This window comes from Ovis aries, chromosome 24 (assembly GCF_016772045.2).
Source record: "Ovis aries strain OAR_USU_Benz2616 breed Rambouillet chromosome 24, ARS-UI_Ramb_v3.0, whole genome shotgun sequence".
NCBI lineage: Eukaryota > Metazoa > Chordata > Mammalia > Artiodactyla > Bovidae > Ovis > Ovis aries.
In genome coordinates, this window is record NC_056077.1 from 11,561,805 (window position 1) to 11,583,847 (window position 22,043).

The 22,043-nt window shown below is 46.6% G+C and overlaps 1 protein-coding gene across 3 annotated transcripts in view; it reads left to right on the forward strand.

Moving 5' to 3' along the window:
• The window catches only part of SNX29 (sorting nexin 29), a 605,150-nt gene that overhangs the window by 361,202 nt on the left and 221,905 nt on the right, over positions 1-22,043 (forward strand). For all 3 annotated transcript variants that reach the window (XM_042240185.1, XM_042240184.1, XM_027961912.2), the window contains one exon: positions 4,236-4,352. In XM_042240185.1, the coding sequence (XP_042096119.1) occupies positions 4,236-4,352 (117 nt within the window). The remainder of the gene's footprint in view (positions 1-4,235; positions 4,353-22,043) is intronic.

A 22,043-nucleotide genomic window follows, 5' to 3' on the forward strand; every position in this document is an offset into this window, starting at 1 on the left:
ATGTGAGCCCCATGACTTCCCCGTGCCTCATCACTGAGAACAGTGCCTGGTGGGTGGTTAACAGTTCTCTGGGTGATGCTCCCGCTCTGGGGGACAGCGAGTCTCTCTCCACAGCCCTCTGAGCCGCTTGTTACGGCCCATGAGGCGCCTTTCCATTTGGCTTCCAGAAATCTGCTTGTCCTTTTCCTCCTTTCTCATGTCTCTTTGACGTGATCACCCTCCATGTCTAACCACTTCACATCCACTGAGCCTTTGCCACGCTTGGACACAGTACTGAGCCTGCTAAGGGCCGCAGCTCATTTCATCCACACTGCGGCCCTGTGAGATGAGTGTTGTTTTCTTTCTTTTTTTAAATTAGTTTATTTTTGGCTGCAGTTCATGGGGTCGCAAAGAGTCTGACACGACTGAGCGACTGAACTGAACTGAGTTTTTGGCTGCCCCGGGTCTTCATTGCTCCACACTGGCTTTCTCTAGCTTCCCGAGCAGGGGCTGCTCTTCATCGCGCCCGCAGACTTCTCACTGTGGTGGCCTCTCTTGTGGATCGCGGGCTCTAGGTAGAGTGTGCGGGCTCTGGCAGTCGCAGTGCGTGGGTCGCTAGCTGCAGCTCACAAGCTCTAGGGTATATATGGGCTCAGTAGTTGTGGCTCACTGACTTAGTTGTCCCACAGCATGTGGGCTGTTTCCAGACCAGAGAGTGAACCCCTGGCCCCTGCATCAGCAGGCAGATTCTTAACCAGTGGACCACCGGGGAAGTCCATGAGCGTGGGGCCTCGGGGTCATAGAAGTTAAGTGACTCGCGCAAGAGCACGCGCTAAGTGAGCCAGCCAAGGCTTGCCTTGCAGCAGAGTCTGAGCCTTTTCAAAGCACCTCTTTCGGCTGCTTTCCTGCCATCCTCTGGGCCTTTGCACCTGTCATTTCCTCTGCTGGTTGTGTCTTTCTCCTCTTTGTTCATAAGGTGAGCTCCCAGAGCTCAGCATGTTTATGGAACGTAGAAGCCCCGCTGGGTTGAGTGACTTTGGGGAGAAAACGCGAGAGGAAGGGGCAGGAGATGGTGTTAGGGAGAGAGGCTGAAGCCAGATCTGCAAGGAGATGGATTTTTATCTTTAGGGCAGTGGGAAGCATTGAATATTTTAAACAGCCTTTGACAGTATCAGCTGTTGCTTTGGGAAGATCTCTCTTGCTCCTTGGTAGAGAAGAATTGAGGGACATTTCTTTCTCTCTCATTCCCTGCAGCTGTTGGAAATAGGGAAGGAAGGTCATATGCAACCTTTAAGTGCCCTCAGAGCCTCATAGAAATTCCAGCAAGCAGTGGTTGTACCTTTTATTTTGATGATAATGGGAACCATTTGTGATTTCACATTTCTCTTCTGAGGCTGGCTCTGAATCTCGAATTCATTTCTGGGTATGCTATAGTTTGGAAAGAGTTATTTGAGGAGTAGGAAGCTCAGTGTGGTTTATGTAAGATGAAAGCTGTTTATATCAATAACTGTTTGTGGGGATACGAAATGGAGAAATCTAGGGTTTCAGAGCTTAGCTTAGTAACAATGAGCTTTGCTGTTTTAATGACTGCTAGAAACTGTTTGTCAAATTTTGTCTCCTTGGTTCCACAGGATTTCCCCCCCGCCCCATTCTCTAGTGAGATGAAAGCTTTGTCTGATGTGGTCAAGTTACTCTCCGGCTGCAAAATAGAACCAGGGGTTTGACAGTTCATGGTAAATACCACTTGCAGCTGGGATGTTCCAATGCTTTATGCATTTATGGAAAATTGTTTTAACACCCTGGCTTCCACTGCCAAACAAAACACAAACACAAAGCAAAACCCTACTTTGCTTTGGAAATGATGGTGACATGTATTTAAAGCTTGTATGTTGTGGGGGCATATTAGCAGGTATTTAGCAGCAGAATTGGCAGTTGTATGTGTTTCCTGCTTACTGTGTGGTAAATGGATTCTCAGCCCCAAGGAAGCTCGAGGAGAGTTTGTTATGATTTCTGTGTGTGTGGAGGAATCAAGTAGGTATTATTAGTGATGTATTGGTGATGTTGTATTTGTTTGTGAAAGGCCTGATGGTCATCTTAAGCTTTTTCCTACGAAAATAAGGCAACTGGGGAATACTGACTTTAGGTCTGTATGACGCAAGAGGTTGGTCAAAGGCTCAGTGACTTATGCTCCGTTAGTTAATTGTGTGGCCATTTCTGTTGTGCCATTTTCACTCTGCATTTCTCACTGGCTTGAATAGGGAGGGCACCTGGGAGACAGAGGGATTGCCATCTGAGTGAAGATCCACCGAGCACGTTAACAGAAGCATCAGGATTGCAGTTGGGAACCTGATAAATTTCATGCTGATTGCACCTGGCTTCTTCCTTGAGTTGCACATGAAGAATTTTTAATTCTTTTAAAGAGCCTGAGTGGTTATTCTCTCTGATAGATGAAAGAATGCTCATTATTAAGAAAGTAAGGAAAAGTAGAAAGAATGGAAGCAAAAAATATCCCTTGACTAATGTTAGTATCTTCTGTATTTCCTCCCTGTGCCTTTTACCTTTTATATATATTATATTCAGGAAAATAAAATGACAGCTTCCCTTTATTCCTTCTGAAGCATCTAGATTTAGGTTAATCTCTTTTTTGCCCAAAAACTTCTCCTTATATCCCTTCTGTATTCTAACAGTATGTTTTATATTTCACCTAGAGTACTTATACATGTTTTGATACTATTTATGCATTATACTGAATGTAGTAAGTCCCTGGCTAGTCTTGGGTATAGGAGGGGTGATTTCTTGGGAGGGGCAGGGGGACAGGGGCTGGCTGGGGTCTGCTTGACCTCTGCATTCGGTGAGGGTGGTGTTCTCTGTAAGGTACTTGCCAGAGTCATCTTTCCTGATTTCTGATGAGCATGGCAAGATTATACCTCATGTTTCTCTAAAAATGTTTTAAAATAAATTAGTTTAACTTGATTATAGGCCCCAATAAGATCATTTAAAAAAAAAACAAAAAACCTATTTTTCTTTTTTTGGCTGTATCACATGGAATGTGGAATCTTAGTTCTCTGACCAGGGATCAAACGTGTATCCCCTGCAGTGGAAGTGTGGTCGTTTAACCACTGGACTGCCAGGGAAGTCCCAAGATCACTCTTACAGAGTTTGACCATGCAGGATATCCTTGTTCCCTTTGCATGTCACACGCAGAAAGATCTGTTATTGATTCTGTGCACCAGTCACAGGCTATCTTATCCCAACCTCCATTTCTTATTTGGGATCAGCCGAGGGTATTGAAATGTGGATAAATCTGCAGGCTTTCTGCAGGCTGGAGTGGAGGGGCAGGATTGTGGCACGAGGCCCAGTGATCAAGAGCCAGGACTCTGGAGTCAGCCGTAGCTGTGTGGTCTTGACCCTGCTCCTGAGACTCCTCTGACATCGTTCCTCCGTCTGTGTGGCAGAAGCAACAACACCTGCCTCAGGTGTCTTCCTGGCAGAGAGCAAGCAGGGGCCACAGGGCATCTGTGCTGCCTCAGGTGTGTCCCTCACCATCACCATCCTCAGCAAGGCTCTGGTTCTGTTGTCTCGGTTTTCAAAACCAAAGCCTCCATGAGCAGAAATGGTTCATCAGGGACTTCCCTGGGGGTCCAGTGGTTAAGAATCTACCTTCCAGTGCAGGGGATGTGAGTTCAATCCCTGGTCAGGGAACTGGGATCCCAGTTGGTACAGGGCCTCTAAGCCTGTGCACCACACCTAGAGAGAAAACCCGCACACCCCAACAAAGACCCCACATGCCACAACTAAACAAATGTTACAGCCAAATAAATGTAATAAAAGTAAATTTTACAGCCAAATAAGTTTTGTTTTTTTTTTTTTAAGTGGTCAGCCATTCTACTTTTGCCCTTAGCAGGGGATTCTTGACAGGCACAACTCAGATGAGAAAGAAAGCTTTTGCTAGACAAGTGTTCAATTCCTAAGAATAAAAGCCTCAGGTCCAAAAATGACCTGATACAGTCATATTCTGGACTATAAACTGGGACCATTGATACTATAGTGTTCAGTTCCACCAAATCAAAAACATATTCAGCTTAAACGGGTGGATTTGCGTAGCTGATCCATAAGGACGCAGCATTCATTGTTCCCAGCTCAACAACCTCTCGGTGCCAGCTGACCAGTGGTGGCCTCAGAGAAGGCGGGATGGGCCGTCGGGGCGGGGGGGGGTCTGCCCCCGAGCCTCACCGTCTGGTGCTTGTGTGTTGCAGGTGGCGGAGATGCACGGGGAGCTGATCGAGTTCAATGAGCGCCTGCACCGGGCCCTGGTGGCCAAGGAAGCCCTCGTCTCCCAGATGCGGCAGGAGCTCATCGACCTGCGGGGGCCGGTGAGTGCCCCAGCCTTGCCCTTCTGCCCACCGCCTCTGCTGCCCGCAGCCCTTCTGTTACATCAATGTCGAGGGCATGGAAAAGTACAGAGACTGAAAGGGAGAGCGTCCAGGTACCCCCACCCAGATGGTACCCCCATCCAGGTACCAACCACCCAGGTGGTTGGTGGGCAAGTGAGTGAAGCTTCATCTGTGTTTACAGCCACTCCCCATCACTCATGTTAGCAGCTGAGCTCCGCCTCCTGTCAGATCAGTGGTGGAATTAGATTCTCAGGAGTAGGAACCCTACTGTGAGCTGCACACAAGAGGGATCTAGGTTGTATGCTCCTTACAAGAATCATCCCCAAACCACACTCCCCTCCACGGCCCATCGGAAAATTATCTTGCATGAAACCAGTCCCTGGTGTCTAAAGGTTGGGAGCCACTGTAATAGAGGGATTTTAAACTGCAGCCCTCTTGATACTTTGAGCCATTTCCTTCTTTGTCAGGGGCCGTCCTGTGTAGCAGCATCCCCAATTCTACTCACTAGAGTCTAGTAGCACCCCCACTGCCACCCCAGTCATGGCAGCCAAACTCATCCCCAGACATTGTCAGATGTCCGCTCAGGGCCAGAATCACCCCTGGCTGAGAACTCCCCACTGAGTTTGTTCACTTTGCTAGTTCTGTAATTCTCTGTTGAACAAAATGCTGCACTAGTTTAAATCTGGTTTTGCGTTCATAAACATTGGGGTTGTTTCCATTATTTTGCTACTGCAAACCACATTGCTAAAAGCATCTTGTCCTTTTGTGCACGTTTATAACAGCTTTTTCTTTGCTCTAAGACTTTCTTATGATGTCAGATGTTAATAACACCCAGTGGTCGGTGGGTGTGTGATACACTGATGTGACCATGGTTTGATTGAACTGTTGTCAGTCACAGTCAGTCTCATTTCAGGTTCCCAACACCTGCTTTCCCCTTCTGTATTGTTTTGAATCAAATATTAGGCATTATTTCATCTCTAGACATTTCAGAAGATAGCTATAAAAATCAAGAAAACAAATCGAGCAATCAAGCATAATTGAAACAAATATCATTGTCAGCCTCTGTTATCAATAATTCATTTATACCAACAAATATCAGTGTTAAAACTTCTTCTTGTCTCGTAATTTTCTTAGTTTTTTGAATTGTAGTGAGCTGTGACAGATCTGGGTTTGTGTGCCGTCAAAGACTGGATTTAAAAAAAAAAACAAAACAATTGAAAATTATCAAAATTTGGACTCTTGACAAACCTTGTTACACACATGCTAAGCAGCCAAGTAGCATAAAAGGGTATATTCAGTGAAAAAGAAATCTATTTTCTGTCCCAGCGGCAATGACAGTGACCAATCTTGGGTTTGTCTTTCCAGAGCTGAGCATGGCTTGAGGAAGCCGCGTGCACATACCTACATGTTTAACACTAGTCGCCTGCTGTATTCACTGCTGTGTATATTACTTTTCTTCCTTCTAACTAGACACGTTAGAGGTCACTTTATTTTGTCGATACTTTGCGTGTAGGTCTACGTCATTCTTTTAAAGAGCTGCATCGTAATCCTTTGAATTGGCAATACCATAGTTCGTCTAACCAGGCCCTATTGATGGATATACGGTTGTTTTGTGCTTTTATCTTTAGAACAGAATTGACATAACATCCTTGTGAAATCCCACACTTAGACCGGAAGGTTGTCTGGCAGCTCACGGAGCTTGCTTTGCTGGGTGTGGATCCAGAGTTCTCATCTTCCAAGGTTCTGGGCACTGGATCTCCTTTCTGTCCTCCGTCAGAAGGGAGGACCTTTTTTTGTCCTCCTCCACCTGTTGCAGGAAAACTCTTTCTGAGCGCCAGTTATCTGTCAGGAGCTCCCAGTTGTCAGAGTTCCAACAATGTGTTGGGCACACATGGGTCTCTGCCTTCGTTATCTCATTTGATTTTTTTTTTTTTAAGTCATTATTGAATTTGTTGCAGTATCACTTCTGTTTTGTTTTGGTTTTTTGGCTGGGAGGCATGTGGGATCTTAGCTCCCTGACCAGGCCAGTGAACCCCCTGCACTGGAAGGCAAAGTCCTAGCCACTGGACTGCCAGAGATGTCCCCTCTCATTTGAAGACAAGCCTGTGAGTCGAATGAAATTAGCCTCCTCTTGAGTAAGTGTGGCAGCTGAGATGCAGAGGATTCAGGCCTCGCTGGACTTAATCATTAAGCTCCAGCACGGGGCTGGGCCCCCAGCCCATCGGGCTTCTTCAGCTCCAGGTCCTTTGCTTTCTCCCTCTGTGGGGCCTTTGCTCCCATCCCTTCTGCCTGGAATAAGGCTCTGGGCCCAGGCCACTCACCCTCAGAATCACCTCCTCAGGAGACCAGACAAGGGCAGATTTTCCTTGTGGAGTATGATGTTTGTATGTATCTCTCTGTTCTTCTCTGACTATAATTTTATGTTTATCCCTCACTAATCAGTGTCTCGAGGCACCACCACCTCTTCGAGGGTAAGTGCCCTGTCTTTTTCTGCTCCCTTTAAATTCCAGTGACTCACACAGCAGGTGGTTAATGACTAGGTTGACTTACAGAATGAGTGAGTGAATGTTGAGTAGCAAGTGGTGGGGTCCGGGTTTCCCTGGACCCTGGATGAGTGGCCCATCTTCTCTCCTCGTGCCGCACTCGCTTTGGCCTCCAGTCTGGATGCTCGTGAGGGCAGTGACATCCTTTACCCAGAGGCAGCTCAAACTGTCATCAGAGACTTTCCGGCAGGCACGCTGTGATGGCCAGCAGTCAGGAGGGAGTAAGTGGTCCTGCAGGCTGTTGGGAAGAGCTGGCCTTTCTGACACTGGCCCCAGGGAAGCCCCTTGACTTTGTTGTTGTTGCCTCAGGCCTGCTCTGGTCATCTGCCTAGAGTCAGGCAGCCTGGACAGAGGAGGGAGGCAGCCGTGAGCTCAGTATCGGTTCCAGAGCCCACTCTTCCTTCCCGGGTGGTGCTGGCAGCAGAGAACCCGCCTGTCAATGCAGGAAACATAAGAGACATGAGTTCTATCCCTGGGTTGGGAAGATCCCCTGGAGGAGGGTGTGGGAACGCATTCCAGTATTTTTGCCTGGAGAATCCCCAGACAGAGGAGCCTACCGAGGCTGTGGTCCGTTGGGTCGCAAAGAGTCAGACACCACTGAAGTGACTTAGCAAGCCTGCAGGCTCCCCGCCCGTCCTGAGGGGCCTCTGTTGGGGGAGGCTCCACCCATTGCCACTCTCTACTGCCCTCAGATTAGACTTCCTCCCAGACACCAGAGTATTCAAGGGCCTCAAGGGCAGAGCGGGGCCTGCCTGTGCTTGGAAGCCCTGGTTTCCTCTTCTATCAGGTGGCTTGGGATTCCACCAGATGCTGCTGGTAAAGGCAATTGTTGGTGGGCACTGGGGCTGAGTGGGGTGGCCCTGTTTTCCTCTCTGAATCTCCATGCCCAGGGCTGTGCCTGACACAGAGTAGGTGCTCCGTTAAGTGTTTGCTAGGTGAGAACTTCATTGTTGTAGAGCAGAGGACGATTCCATGGAGCAAATAATAATTTTTCTTTTGCTTGCACCTGGTGGCCTGCGGGATCTTCCCCGACCCGGGACTGAACCTGTGACCCCTGCAGTGAGTCAGAAGTCTTAACCACTGGACCGCCAGGGAAGTCCAAATGGTAATTGATTTTTTTAGAGATAGGTGCAAAGACACAGTGTCTTCTCAGTGATATTTTTTATGATATTATAGACTTTTAATTTAAGTTGTTTATTTTAAGGAGGAGTTTGGGATTAAGGATTGAATTTTTTCGTTTTCTTTTCTTTTTTTGAATGTAAGTATTTTTAGGACTCTCTTCTCAGTATTGTCTCCCCACCTCTGGTATAAGGTGTGAATGAATGCTGGCGTTTTTGTTTGTTTGTTTTTTAAATCTTTCAGCAGGATTTGATTACCGCCCTGAAAATTCTCTGGGAGAACAGCTCCTGTTTTGAGTAAATGGAGACAGAGTCTTGTAAGACGGCAGGCTGTGGCGGTCACTTATAGTCAGAGCACATGGAGAGAGGCTCATGAAGTGCAAGTTTGTTCCCACCAGGGATGAAGATTTGGTCTCACTTTATGTGACAGCACTTGGATTGCTCCCTTTCCTGCTGCCTCTGTGGGTCTCTGTTTCCCCATCCCATGTGCTGTTTAAGTTGATCGCCTGCGTTTAAGCAGAAAAGATGGCTCCGCCTGGTACGGCTTGAGGTTTGTAGCATCCCTTCCTGGACTCGAAGCATCGTCCCTGTCGGCTTGTTCTCCTGTCGCCTGTTCCCTCCCTTGTCTGTTTGATGAGAGCCATTTACTACATGCTTGGTGGTGGCGTGCACTTTTAGCCTTTCTCCTAGTACAGTATATTCATTAGGTCCATTTTTCAGCTTAGCAAACTGAGGCACAGAGAAGTTTTAGGGCTCACCTCGAGGCACACAGCCTGTGCTTGCACCAGATTGCAAATCCAGGACCACGTCGTTCTTCAGCACACACTGCTTACTCTCCTGTTTCCGTTCCTTTTTCATTTCAAGAAGGATTTAATGTCTTTTGTCCTCCAGGCACAACCCTGCTGGGGATTTTAAAGGTTCCCATCCCTCTGTGGTGGAATTCTCAAGCATTCCACTCCCTGCCCGCAGCCTGCATCTTCCACTGCCTCATCTCCTCATCTTGCTTTTTTTACATCAAAGCAGATTATTGTTGTTGTTGCTTTTCACTTAACTGATCACTTCATCTTGACATCAGACTATACTCTTTGGAGTTTGTAATCTAGAGAAGGTGGAGTTTTCTGAGAGCAGAATAGTTTCCTGAGAGTAGAATAGTGATTCAAAGGATACATTATAGGTGGTGGTGGTTGTTCAGTTGCTAAGTTGTGTCCAACTCTTGGTGACCCCTTGGACTGCAGCACACCAGGCTTCCCCGTCCTTCACCATCTCCCGAAGCTTGCTGAAACTCATGTCCACTGAGTCGGTGATGCCATGCAACCATCTCATCCTCTGTCATCCCATTCTCCTCCTGCCTTCAATCTTTCCCAGCATTAGGGTCTTTTCCAGTGAGTCAGTTCTTCACCTCTGTTGGCTGAAGGACTGGAGATTCAACTTCAGCATCAGTCCTTCCAATGAATATTCAGGGTTGATTTCCTTTAGAATTGATAGGTTTGATCTCCTTGCAATCTGAGGAACTCTCGAGAGTCTTCTCCAGCACCACAGTTCGAAAGGATCAATTCTTGGGCGCTCAGCCTTCTTTATGGTTCAGTTCTCACATCTGTACATGACTACTGGAAAAACCATAGCTTCAACTCTGTGGACCTTTGTCGACCAAGTGATGTCTCTGCTTTTTAATATGCTGTCTAGGTTGGTCATAGCTTTTCTTCCAAGGAGCAAGCGTCTTTTAATTTAATTTAGTGGCAGCAGTCACCATCTGCAGTGACTTTGGAGCCCAAGAAAATAGTCTGTCACTAGGTGGTACATATGAAAAAGAAGGGGAATTGTGATAAATCATCTCAAACAGGGATGGTCAAGAGGCCTCTCTCTCTAGCACTTTCCACCAGGGCTGTCTGTGAAGCGTAGACCTGGCACGCCTGTTACACATTTATTTCCCCAAGGACCATCTTTTCTAAGATGCTTTCCAAGGGATGCTTTTAGGAAACTTAGGGCCGAGTTACATATCACATTCGTTACCCACACATGCTGCAGGGAGACCCTGACAGCCTGGGCTGTCCCATGAAGCTGCCCCAGCCCGGGATCCACAGAGCCTGGAGGGGGAGGTGGCATTGCGTGACTGTGGGGTGCCCTGGACCTGCCCCCCGGAGGTGACTGACCAGCTGGGCATTTAGCCTTGGGTTCCACTGCCCTCCCCACCCGCCACCCCCATTGGCCTGGCTCTCAGTCATCTGAACTCCTGTGTGTCCCCGGGCACGTTGAACCTCATCCACACAGGCTCCCAGAGAGGGGGCTGTGCAGGGCTCTTAGATTCTCTGTACTCTGTTTTTCACCCTCTCATTTATTTATTTGGCTGCGTTGGGTCTTAGTTGCGGCATGCAGGGTCTTCATTGTGTTGCGGGATCTTTCATTGTGGCGTTCGGGCTTAGTTGCTCTGTGGCATTTGGGATCTTAGTTCACCATCCAGCGGTCGAACCTGCATCCCCAGCACTGCCAAACAGATTCTTGACCGCTGGACCCCAGGGAGGTCCATCCCTCTGCTTTTCAATCTCTTGTTCTGGACCCCAGGGAGGTCCATCCCTCTGCTTTTCAGTCTCTTGTTCTGTCTCTCTGTCGCTCACTTTCTCCCTGCTTCTCCTTGTTTCTCACTCTCCGTTCCTTTCTGTCTTGGTCTTTCTCTGCCTGCCTTTCCCTCTCTCTCTCTTTCACCCACTGTGTGTGTGTTGGTCTCTCTGCCCCCGTCTGACTGACTGACTGTGTCTCCCCAGTGCTGAGTCTCTCTCTCCGAGGCTGTCATGTTCTGTCTGTCTCTCGGCTCCCCCTTCCCTTCCCATTATCTCTAGTTTCATAAACACATCCATTGCTCTACAGTGTAATGATGATGCTATTCATTGCAACTGCCTTCAAACATTTTAAACCCTTTCCATTTCAGGTCCCCCAAAGCACCTTACAGTAGAACCACCTTCTACGAAAGCCTGCACAGACCCTCCCCTCTAGCCCGCACCCCTCCCGACCACCTGGCTAAGCCCCTGATCTGTTCCAGTGACACTTTGTGGGTCAGCATCTGTCACTCTGTATTTTCACCTGGCGTTGAATTTTCCTTTTTAAATCTGAGGATGGATAGCTGCCTGGTGACAGGGGCTGTGTTCACTTTCCTCTTCTTGGAGGCTGGCGTGCACACTCAGGGAGCAGGTGCTGTGTGAGTCTGCCCACGCACCTGCGGTAGCTATGGAAACTCTCTATTAACCGCAGTGTTTGATTATCCAGAAAGGTGCCATCCTGGAGGCTGTCGGATGGCAGAGACTTCCTGTTAATTCTCGCTGTAAGCTGCTCAGTGTTTCCATGGGACCCCTTCCCTCCATTATTGGAATGATGGAGCTGATGAGAGAGAAAGACGAGGGATTTAAAATTCAGGTGTGAGATAGATGGAAGAAACTCATCCCAAGTTTTGTAATAAGGTTCACTTTGAAATAAAATGCTTCTTGGGACTTTCTTGGTATCTTTAAAACCTTCCGAGGGAGTGATCTCATTTGAGAGCTGATGCTATTTAAGTCCTGAAGCTTAATAAGAAATATATTTTTCAGCTGGGTGGCACTTGCCGAATATCTAATGATCAAGTACTAAATTGTCTATGGTCCCACGGCAGCTCTAAACAGCGTGTTCCAAATTATAAGAAGCTTTTTAATTCGGCGCTTGGACATCCGTGTTCTAATCGTCTACCGTCTTGAAGGAGATTATTTTTAAAAGTGCCATTTAAGAGAGGCTACTAAAAATATGTCTCACATAGAAGCTTAGCTCAGAAATATTAGTTTTTGACACAGAATCATCCAGAAAGATGCTTGCAGAACCCACTTTAAACAGCTCAGTGCCAGGGAATAAAAGCCCCTCTTTGAGCCCAGTCATCTGTTTCTGTCTGTGTGCAAATGGGCAGTCACACGCTCTATGACGTTAATGCTGGACTCACAGGTCTGTCTTCCCAAGGGTGCCCGGATTATACCCCTGGTTTATGCCTGGTTCACTCATCACCATTAGTAGTTTGGTTCCTGAGGGGAGCCCTGAGGGGCTTGGGTTTAGGGTTTGGGTGGACAGAGCCTGGCTAACTCAAGGCTTACGGCTGCAGAACTTTGAAATTACATTTGCAGCAAGATTGGCTGCTCAGTCGTGTCTCTTTGCGAACCCATGGACTGTGGCCCACCAGGCTCCCCTGTCCATGGAATTCTCCAGGCAAGAATACTAGAGTGGGTTGCCATTTTCAGTTGGATGACTGAAATCCTGAGCTCATGACCCATACCAATTACTGGTGCAAACAAGGCTACTCATCTTTATTTAATAACTTAGCTCTGATCTCACTTTTTGCCTTCTACAGAAGCTGCTCCCAGCCTCCACCCCCACCTCTCAAGGGCTAAACCTCAAGGTCGTGAGTTGCTTGGCTCCTAACCGTTGTGTTTTATTGACATGTACATTTCTCAGTCTAACGTCATTACCAGGAAGCATGGTTCTTGAGTCTCAGGAAGTCACGTGGGACTCCTGTGTAGATTGGCCCCGGGTTGGACCTCTGTCTCGTGCTGGGCCACTGTCCTTGACTCATGTCATTCTTGATGTCATCCTCAGAATGCAGATTCTTCAGCCTCTTCTGTCCGTGTGGTGCCTTGTCAATTCTACTGATCATAACGTGTCCAACTAAATTCTGAGTTAATTGACCATATTTCTGCTAAATTAACACACACTGTATTTCCAAGGATACATAATAACCACATGATTATACTTGTACATACCCTCTAACTAAACATAGGTGCTTATTTCTTAATTTAATAAATATCTTTCTTCATGATAACAGAGCTCCCTTCTGATTAGTCCTACCTTCCCTACCAATTACCCATGACTTAATTTTTTTTTTAAGATTTCTATTTTTTATAATTTTTTTTAAAAGGCTCATCTCTTCTCCTTTTTCTCCTGGTTCATCATAAACTTGGGGCTGATGATACGAAGTGAGGTTCAGTGATGGCTCAGTTTTGATTGAGTGGCATCAGAGCCTCAGAGGGACCATACAGTTTGTTCTGGGAGCGTTACCCATCTCCTTGAAAAGTGAAAGTGTTCATCGCTCAGTCCTGTCCGACTCTTTGTGACCCCCATGAACTGTAGCCCACCAGGCTCCTCTGTCCATGGATTTCTCCAGGCAAGAATACTGGAGTGGGTTGCCATTTTCTTCTCCAGTGGATCTCCCTGACCCAGGGATCAAACCTACATCTCCTGCATTGCAGGTGGATTCTTTCCTGTCTGAGCCACCAGGGAAGCCCAGTGTCCTTGAAGTGGATTTATATAACCTTCCAGTGGAAATAGATGCTGTTCTTACTGTGTGTGTCATGAAGGTGGGTTCCCTGGTCAGCCGGTTTGCAGGCTCTAGAGCAGACTGTGCCTAGATCTCTTGTTACTGTCTTTTCTGGGAAACCAAGCCAAACAGTTTGCTGCCATGACCTGTTCTTTTGACCTCTTCCTGAGGGACAGGTATCGTCTTGGAACTGACCCTGGGGTTCCTGAGCCTCCCTACCTGTTGGGTAGACAGAAATACTGCTGCTCTTGTTTCTGAGGAAAAAGGTTCAAGTGGTGTTCCCCTGATCCCAGAACCTGCTGGCCTCATCCACACCTAGGTGGGTGGCCGTGGTTTGAGATGTGACTGACGCAGTCAGCCAGGCATTTGAGATTGGACTTTGCCACAAGATTTTTGATAAAGTCAGAAGAGCCTTGTGTTCACTTAGATTTTTATTTCTTTCCTAGGAAAGTAGCTTTCGTTTTTCTTCGTTTTTCTTTTTTTTTTTTAACCTTTTGCTGTCCAGAGTGTCATCGTCTCTGCCGGCATGAGAGCATGTGCCCCCGGTGTGAATCCCCGCCTCCCCCTGTTACAGTGAGGCTCCCAGCCAGCTGTGGCTCCCAGGGTCTCTGTACAGACAGATCGATATTTATTTATTTGGCCTGTGCTGGGTCTTTGTTGCTGTGAAGGCTGCTCTCTAGTTGCGACGAGCGGGCTTCTCATTGCAGTGGCTCCTCTTGCTGTGGAGCACGACTCTCTGGTGTGAAGGCTTCAGCAGTTGCCTCTCCCGGGCTCCAGAGAAGCAAGGCTCAGGAGTTGGGGTGCATGGGCTTAGTTATCCTATAGCGTGTGGGATCTTCCTGGAACAGGGGTTGAACCCGTGTCTCCTACACTGGCAGGCGGATCCTTTACCACTGAACCAACAGGGAAGCCAACAGATCTTTTAGATTCTTCCCTCCCCCTCCACCCGCCCCCGCCCACTGAAGTAGATTTGACTTACAGTGAATGCTGTGTTCAGTTCAGTTCAGTCACTCAGTCGTGTCCGACTCTTTGCGACCCCAGGAGTCGCAGCACATCAGGCCTCCCTGTCCATCACCATCTCCCGGAGTTCACTCAAACTCATGTCCATTGAGTCTGTGATGCCATCAAGCCATCTCATCCTCTGTCGTCCCCTTATCCTCCTGCCCCCAATCTCTCCCAGCATCAGAATCTTCTCCAATGAGTCAACTCTTCGCATGAGGTGGCCAAAGTACTGGAGCTTCAGCTTTAGCATCAGTCCTTCCAAAGAAATCCCAGGGTTGATCTCTTTCAGAATGGACTGGTTGGATCTCCTTGCAGTCCAAGGGACCCTCAAGAGTCTTCTCCAACACCACAGCTCAAAAGCATCAATTCTTCGGCGCTCAGCCTTCTTCACAGTCCAACTCTCACATCCATACATGACCACAGGAAAAACCATAGCCTTGACTAGGCAGACCTTAGTCGGCAAAGTAATGTCTCTGCTTTTGAATATGCTATCTAGGTTGGTCATAACTTTTCTTCCAAGGAGTAAGCGTCTTTTAATTTCATGGCTGCAATCACCATCTGCAGTGATTTTGGAGCCGAAAAAAATAAAGTCTGACACTGTTTCTACTGTTTCCCCATCTGTTTCCTATGAAGTGATGGGACCAGATGCCATGATCTTCGTTTTCTCAATGTTGAGCTTTAAGCCAACGTTTTCGCTCTCCTCTTTCACTTTCATCAAGAGGCTTTTTAGCTCCTCTTCACTTTCTGCCATAAGAGTGGTGTCATCTGCATCTCTGAGGTTATTGATATTTTTCCCGGCAATCTTGATTCCAGCTTGTGCTTCCTCCAGCCCAGCGTTTCTCATGGTGTACTCTGTATAGAAGTTAAATAAACAGGGTGACAATATACAGCCTTGATGTACTCCTTTTCCTATTTGCAACCAGTCTGTTGTTCCATGTCCAGTTCTAACTGTTGCTTCCTGAACTGCATACAGATTTCTCAAGAGAAGGTTAGGTGGTCTGGTATTCCCATCTCTTTCAGAATTTTCCACAGTTTATTGTGATCCACACAGTCAAAGGCTTTGGCATAGTCAATAAAGCAGAAATAGATGTTTTTCTGGAACTCTCTTGCTTTTTCCATGATCCAGTGGATGTTGGCAATTTGATCTCTGGTTCCTCTGTCTTTTCTAAAACCAGCTTGAACATCAGAGAGTTCACGGTTCACATATTGCTGAAGTCTGGCTTGGAGAATTTTGAGCATTACTTTACTAGCATGTGAGATGAGTGCAATTGTGCGGTAGTTTGAACATTCTTTGGCATTGTCTTTCTTTGGAATTGGAATGGAAACTGACCTTTTCCAGTCCTGTGGCCACTGCTGAGTTTTCCAAATTTGCTGGCATATTGAGTGCAGCACTTTCACAGCATCATCTTTCAGGATTTGAAACAGCTCAACTGGAATTCTATCACCTCCACTAGCTTTGTTCATAGTGATGCTTTCTAAGGCCCAGTTGACTTCACATCCCAGGATGTCTGGCTCTAGGTGAGTGATCACATCATCATGATTCTCTGGGTCGTGAAGATCTTTTTTGTACAGTTCTTTCGTGTATTCTTGCCACCTCTTCTTAATATCTTCTGCTTCTGTTAGGTCCATAGCATTTCTGTCCTTTATCGAGCCCATCTTTGCATGAAATGTTCCCTTGTTATCTCTAATTTTTTTGAAGAGATCTCTAGTCTTTCCCATTCTGTTGTTTTCCTCTATTTCTTCGCATTGATTGCTGAAGAAGGCTTTCTTATCTCTTTTTGCTATTCTTTGGAACTCTACATTCAGATGCTTATATCTTTCCTTTTCTCCTTTGCTTTTTGCCTCTCTTCTTTTCACAGCTATTTGTAAGGCCTCCCCAGACTGCCATTTTGCTTTTTTGCATTTCTTTTCCATGGGGATGGTCTTGATCCCTGTCTCCTATACAATGTCACCAACTTCATTCCATAGTTCGTCAGGCACTCTATCTATCAGATCTAGACCCTTAAATCTATTACTCACTTCCACTGTATAATCAAAAGGGATTTGATTGAGGTCATACCTGAATGGTCTAGCGGTTTTCCCTACTTTCTTCAATTTGAGTCTGAATTTGGCAATAAGGAGTTCATGATCTAGCCATGGTCAACTCCCGGTCTTGTTTTTGTTGACTGTGTAGAGCTTCTCCATCTTTGGCTGCAAAGAATAGAATCAATCTGATTTCGGTGTTGACCATCTGGTGATGTCCATGTGTAGAGTCTTCTCTTGTGTTGTTGGAAGAGGGTGTTTGCTATGACCAGTGCATTTTCTTTGCAAAACTCTATTAGTCTTTGCCCTGCTTCATTCTGCATTCCAAGGCCAAATTTGCCTGTTAGTCCAGGTGTTTCTTGACTTCCTACTTTTGCATTCCAGTCCCCTATAATGAAAAGGACGTCTTTTTTGGGTGTTAGTCGTAAAAGGTCTTATAGGTCTTCATAGAACTGTTCAACTTCAGTTTCTTCCGCATTACTGGTTGGGGCATAGACTTGGATAACTGTGATATTGAATGGTTTGCCTTGGAGACGAACAGAGATCATTCTGTCATTTTCGAGATTGCATCCAAGTACTGCATTTCGGACTCTTTTGTTGACCATGATGGCTACTCCATTTCTTCTGAGGGATTCCTGCCCGCAGTAGTAGATATAATGGTCATCTGAGTTAAATTCACCCATTCCAATCCATTTTAGTTCACTGATTCCTAGAATGTCGACGTTCACCCTTGTCATCTGTTGTTTGACCACTTCCAATTTGCCTGGATTCATGGACCTAACATTCCAGGTTCCTATGCAAAATTGCTCTTTACAGCATCGGATCTTGCTTCTATCACCAGTCACATCCACAGCTGGGTATTGTTTTTGCTTTGGCTCCATCCCTCCCTTCTTTCTGGAGTTATTTCTCCACTGATCTCCAGTAGCATATTGGGCTACTGACCTGGGGAGTTCCTCTTTTGGTATCCTATCATTTTGCCTTTTCCTACTGTTCATGGGGTTCTCAAGGCAAGAATACTGAAGTGGTTTGCCATTCCCTTCTCCAGTGGACCACGTTCTGTCAGACCTCTCCACCATGACCCGCCCTCTTGGGTTGCCCCGCAGGCATGGCTTGGTTTCATTGAGTTAGACCAGGCTGTGGTCCCAGTGTGAATGCTGTGCTAGTTTCAGGTATACAGCAAAGTGATTCAATTGTATATTTTCTTCTTTCAGATTCTTTTCCATTATAGGTTATTACAAGATATCGAATATGGTTCCCTGTCCTATACAGTAGGTCTGTGTTGTTTATTTTTTATGTGCTGTTCACTTTGTTTTAGAAAGATCTGGCCGATGCTGCAGCAGGATGTGACTCTGGCCTTGCCTGGCCCCTCACTCTTGGCCCGTGGACCAGAGGCCAGCCCCTCCCCTGTGCACATGGCCTCCAACTTGCATTGCCTTGCTTCTCTGCTTTTTGTCTTTCAGAAGATCTGCTTTCAATTTTTTTCCTAAATGACGCAAATAATGTAAGAATCTATTTTTAAAAGAAATTAAGTATTATACAACTGAAGAGAGTATAAGATACAAGTGCCTCTCTCTCTGAGATCCTGCCTCTGAAGAGCTTGGCTTGTGTCCTTCATGAGTATGTGTCTCCTCCTCCGTGCCCACCCTCCCAGATCATCCCCATCCTTGAAACTCCAGCTCATTCTAAAGCCCGCAGTGCCTTCTTCAGTTCTAGTTTTTTTGTGTTTATTTTTAGCTTCTGAGGTCCTCTGATCCTCTTCCCCTCTGGACCACCCATTTTGTCATCTTTTCTTATGTTGTCTTTTGCTTTGCTGTTCAGTTGCTAAGTCGTGTCTGACTCTTCGCGACCTTGTGGACTGCAGCACGCCAGCCTTCCCTGTCCTTTGCTATCTCCCAGAGTTTGCTCGGGTTCATGTCCATTGAGTCGGTGATGCCATCCAACAGTCTTGTCTTCTGTCGCCCCTTCTCCCCTTGCCTTCAGTTTTTGCCAGCATCAGAGTCTTTCCAGTGAATCAGGTCCTCGTATCAGGTGGCCAGAATATTGGAGCTTCAGCATCAGTCCTTCCAATGAATATTCAGGACTCATTTCCTTTAGGACTGACTGGTTTGGTTTGGTCTCCTTGCTGTCCAAGGGCCTCTCCAACACCATAATTCAAAGGCATCAATTCTTCCTTGCTCAGCCTTCTTTATGGTTCAACTCTCACATCCATACATGACTGCTAAAAAAACCATAGCTTTGACTAACCCAGCCTTTGTTGGCAAAGTGAATTCTTTGCCTTTTAATACTCTGTCTAGTTTTGTCATAGCTTTCCTTCCAAGGAGCAAGTTTCTTTCAATTTCATGGCTGCAGTCATTGTCCATAGTGATTTTGGAGCCCAAGGAAATAAATCCGTCACTGCTTCGTCTTTTCCTCCATCATCTGTTTGCCTTGAAGTGATGGGCCCTTTTGTTTGCTTATTAATTCATTTGTTCTATGGAATTTTATCCAGTTGGTTTTTTTTTCCCTGCCACTGGACAGAAGTTTGTCTTCCAATGGAGGACACACAGAGACACAGAAACCATGTAATTGCAGGATTAAGTGAGGAGGGTCTGGCACAGGGAAGGCTCTTGATACAAATCTGTTGAATGACCAAATTAACAAATAAGAGAATTACGTAGAATCAGGTGTAATGATGGCACATTGGTGGGTTAATTAACTGCTGAGATTGTTCTGGAAGTTTTAAGAGAGGAATCATTTGACTTGGGTTTTGAAGGATGAGTCGGAGTTGGTTGGGAAGATGGGTCTGTCATGAGAAGGGACTGGTGGTGTGAATCAGCATGGCACATCCATGGATATGTTCATCGCCTGGTTGCACTGGTGTGTCATTTGGCTTCTCCATCAGATGATGAAGTCCCTAAAAGTGAGAGTGGCATTTCCACTCTTGCCTTCAATGGGCAACATTTATTGAGCACTTTTTATGTACCAAATACATCCCCCAGTGGTTTACAGGAATAACAGGCCCAAGGTGGATATTCCTGATTCCATTTTAGAGATCAGAAAACTAAGGCACAAGTGAGATAGATAATGTGCCCACGTCATCAGGACTGGTAAGCATGGGGCTGATGAGTCTCACTTTTTCATTCTTCATGTCCTGTCCTTACATGGGGTGATGCCCGCAAGAGAGTTCTTTGAGGTTTGAATTAAATGAGATAATCCCTCTAAGTGATCCAAAGTTGGGGTCAAATATCAGCTTGTCAAAAGGCTGAATAAAATAGTACCTACACCCCCTGCATTATTAACGTTTTTCTTCATAGCACTTACCACTGCTTGGCATAGAGTTATTTGCTCTCTCAGCCTCTGTCCATTGTAAACTTGACTGTGCCCCAGTGCCTGGCAGAGAGTATTAAGTGTTTACGGCATGAATGGATGAATGGACATTAGTTCTCACTTTCCACCATAGCATCCTGACTATATGGCTGCTCAGAAAGTACTTGGTAAATTCGAAGCGAAACACTCTAAGCCTGCCCCCTACTGTGGCAAGGGATCATGGATTTATGTTTCACGATGATCAACATTTGTTGTCTTAATATTTTATTTGTTGTTGTCATGTTCGTGGTAAATATCACATGTCTCCCACCCCTTGATTCTCGTGATGTCTCTTTTAAGCATTTCCAATTTGAGTATGAAATTATCTATCAATTACAGAGGGAATTTTTGCTTTTCTTGGTGGCCTGGAACCAAACCAGGGCTTAACGGGAGAAACTGTTGATGGGACAGTGAGGGCTGGCTGGAGGAAGCTCGCCCCCTCTGCCCTGGGGCCCCACTGGAATATCACTTCTCCCCTGGACGGTGGTCAGATCTTGCCCATCCCCTGGGATCCAGGATAACACCTCCTCTGTTTTCTCACTGTAGACATGTTAGCATCCTCTGTGTGTCAGGAGTTGACCTGTACACCAGCAATACAGAGAACTGGCCTTGGAGTGTCGACTGGGTCCTCCCTGTCAGCAGCATGCTGGAGGAGGTGCCCATGTGAGCCAAGCTGGGTTGATGGCATCCAGGCCCTCTCCAGAGCCCATGAGCCACAAGCGTGTATTCCAGGATGTCTCAAGGTCCGGATGCAAGGGCTCAACCCCAGTTCAGTTGAAGGAGAATTTCTGCAGTGGGGCCAGGGCACCCCTCTTGTTGACACGAGTGATTCTAACACAGGTGGTGTTGAGAACCGTGACACTTTGAATTTAATGTTCTCTTTTCATTGGATTCAGTTTGCTTTCTCTATATAGCAAGTGCATTTGGTTTTCTATTTGCCAGAGTGATTTCCTGTTGAGTAAATTTTATAAGTAAAAAAGATGAGTTGATTAAAGAATGACATCAGTGAACAGTAGTGCAAGAAAACAATATGTGAGTGTGGCAGACATCACAACGGTGCCTCGCGATGGGCTGAAGTGTGGGAAGTCCCCCGCTCCATTTTATCACAGGATCAGAGTGTTAGGCCTCCTGATTTTGGCTCCCGTAGCATCACTGGGACTAATTGGGCAGTGTGCCAACGATTCCTGAAGGGCTAGCACCGAAAGAGTGAACAAAACTCACCGTTATACTTTTTAGGGGTTGTGCCAGTTGTCTATTTCTGCATAACAAATTGTCCCAAAATGTAGGGACAGGAGTAACAGTTTGAGATAACAGCATTTATGGTCTTATGGGATCTGGGGGTCTGGAATCCATGCAGTTTAGCTGCTTCTCTCCCTGGGTCCAGGCTACAAACATCTCAGGCCTGACTGGGGAAGGGTCTATTTCCACGCTCACCCGTGTGACAGGACTTAGTTTCCCAGGGGCTTTTGGACTGAAGACCCACTTCCTCCCAGGCTGTTGGCTGGAGGCCGTTTCTTGCCGCCCAGGTTCATCATAGCCTTCACTTCATACAAGTGAGTGAGCCAAGAGAGAGAGAGACCAGCTCAATGGAAGTCAGTCTTTTACACCCTGACCTAGGAAGTGGCTTCCCGTCACTTCTACCTCCGTCTGCTGGTTAGGAGGAGTCAGTGGGGCCTGCCCACCCTCGGGGAGAGGATGACACAGGACACGGATGACAGGAGGGGGACTGCCTGGATGCATGTTAAGAGACAGCCTGGCACAGACTATGCTGAAGACACCTGCTAATTCACACCTGTCACCTGGAGGGTGGGAGAGTGTCCCCGCAGGTCCTAACCCCTGTGCTTCCTCTCAGCAGTCACTGGTTCTTTTGTGGACACGGTGGATCTTGTAACTGATTTTGTTTCACAATTTGGTCATGAGGCATTTGAGTCAAAATTACTGCTTTTCATTGAAAATAGAGAAATGATTACATAGAACTTTATTTCTTATTTTAAATCTGAAGACTTAAAAACATTAATTAATTTATTTGGCTGTATTGGGTCCTGGTTGCAGCACACAGGATCTTTGATCTTCGTCGTAGCATGTGGGATCTTTAGCTGGGGCATGCGGGATCTTGTTCCTTAACCAGGGCTCACGCCTGAGCCCCCTGCATTGGGAGCACGGAGTCTTAGTCACTGGACCACAGGGGAAGTCACAGGAACTCATAGAAATTTATGATCTAGAAATTCTATGGCAGGACTTCTTGTGTACCTACTCTCTTTGTACACATGTATGTGTTAGTTGTTCAGTGGGGTCCACCTCTTTGCGACCCCATGGTCTG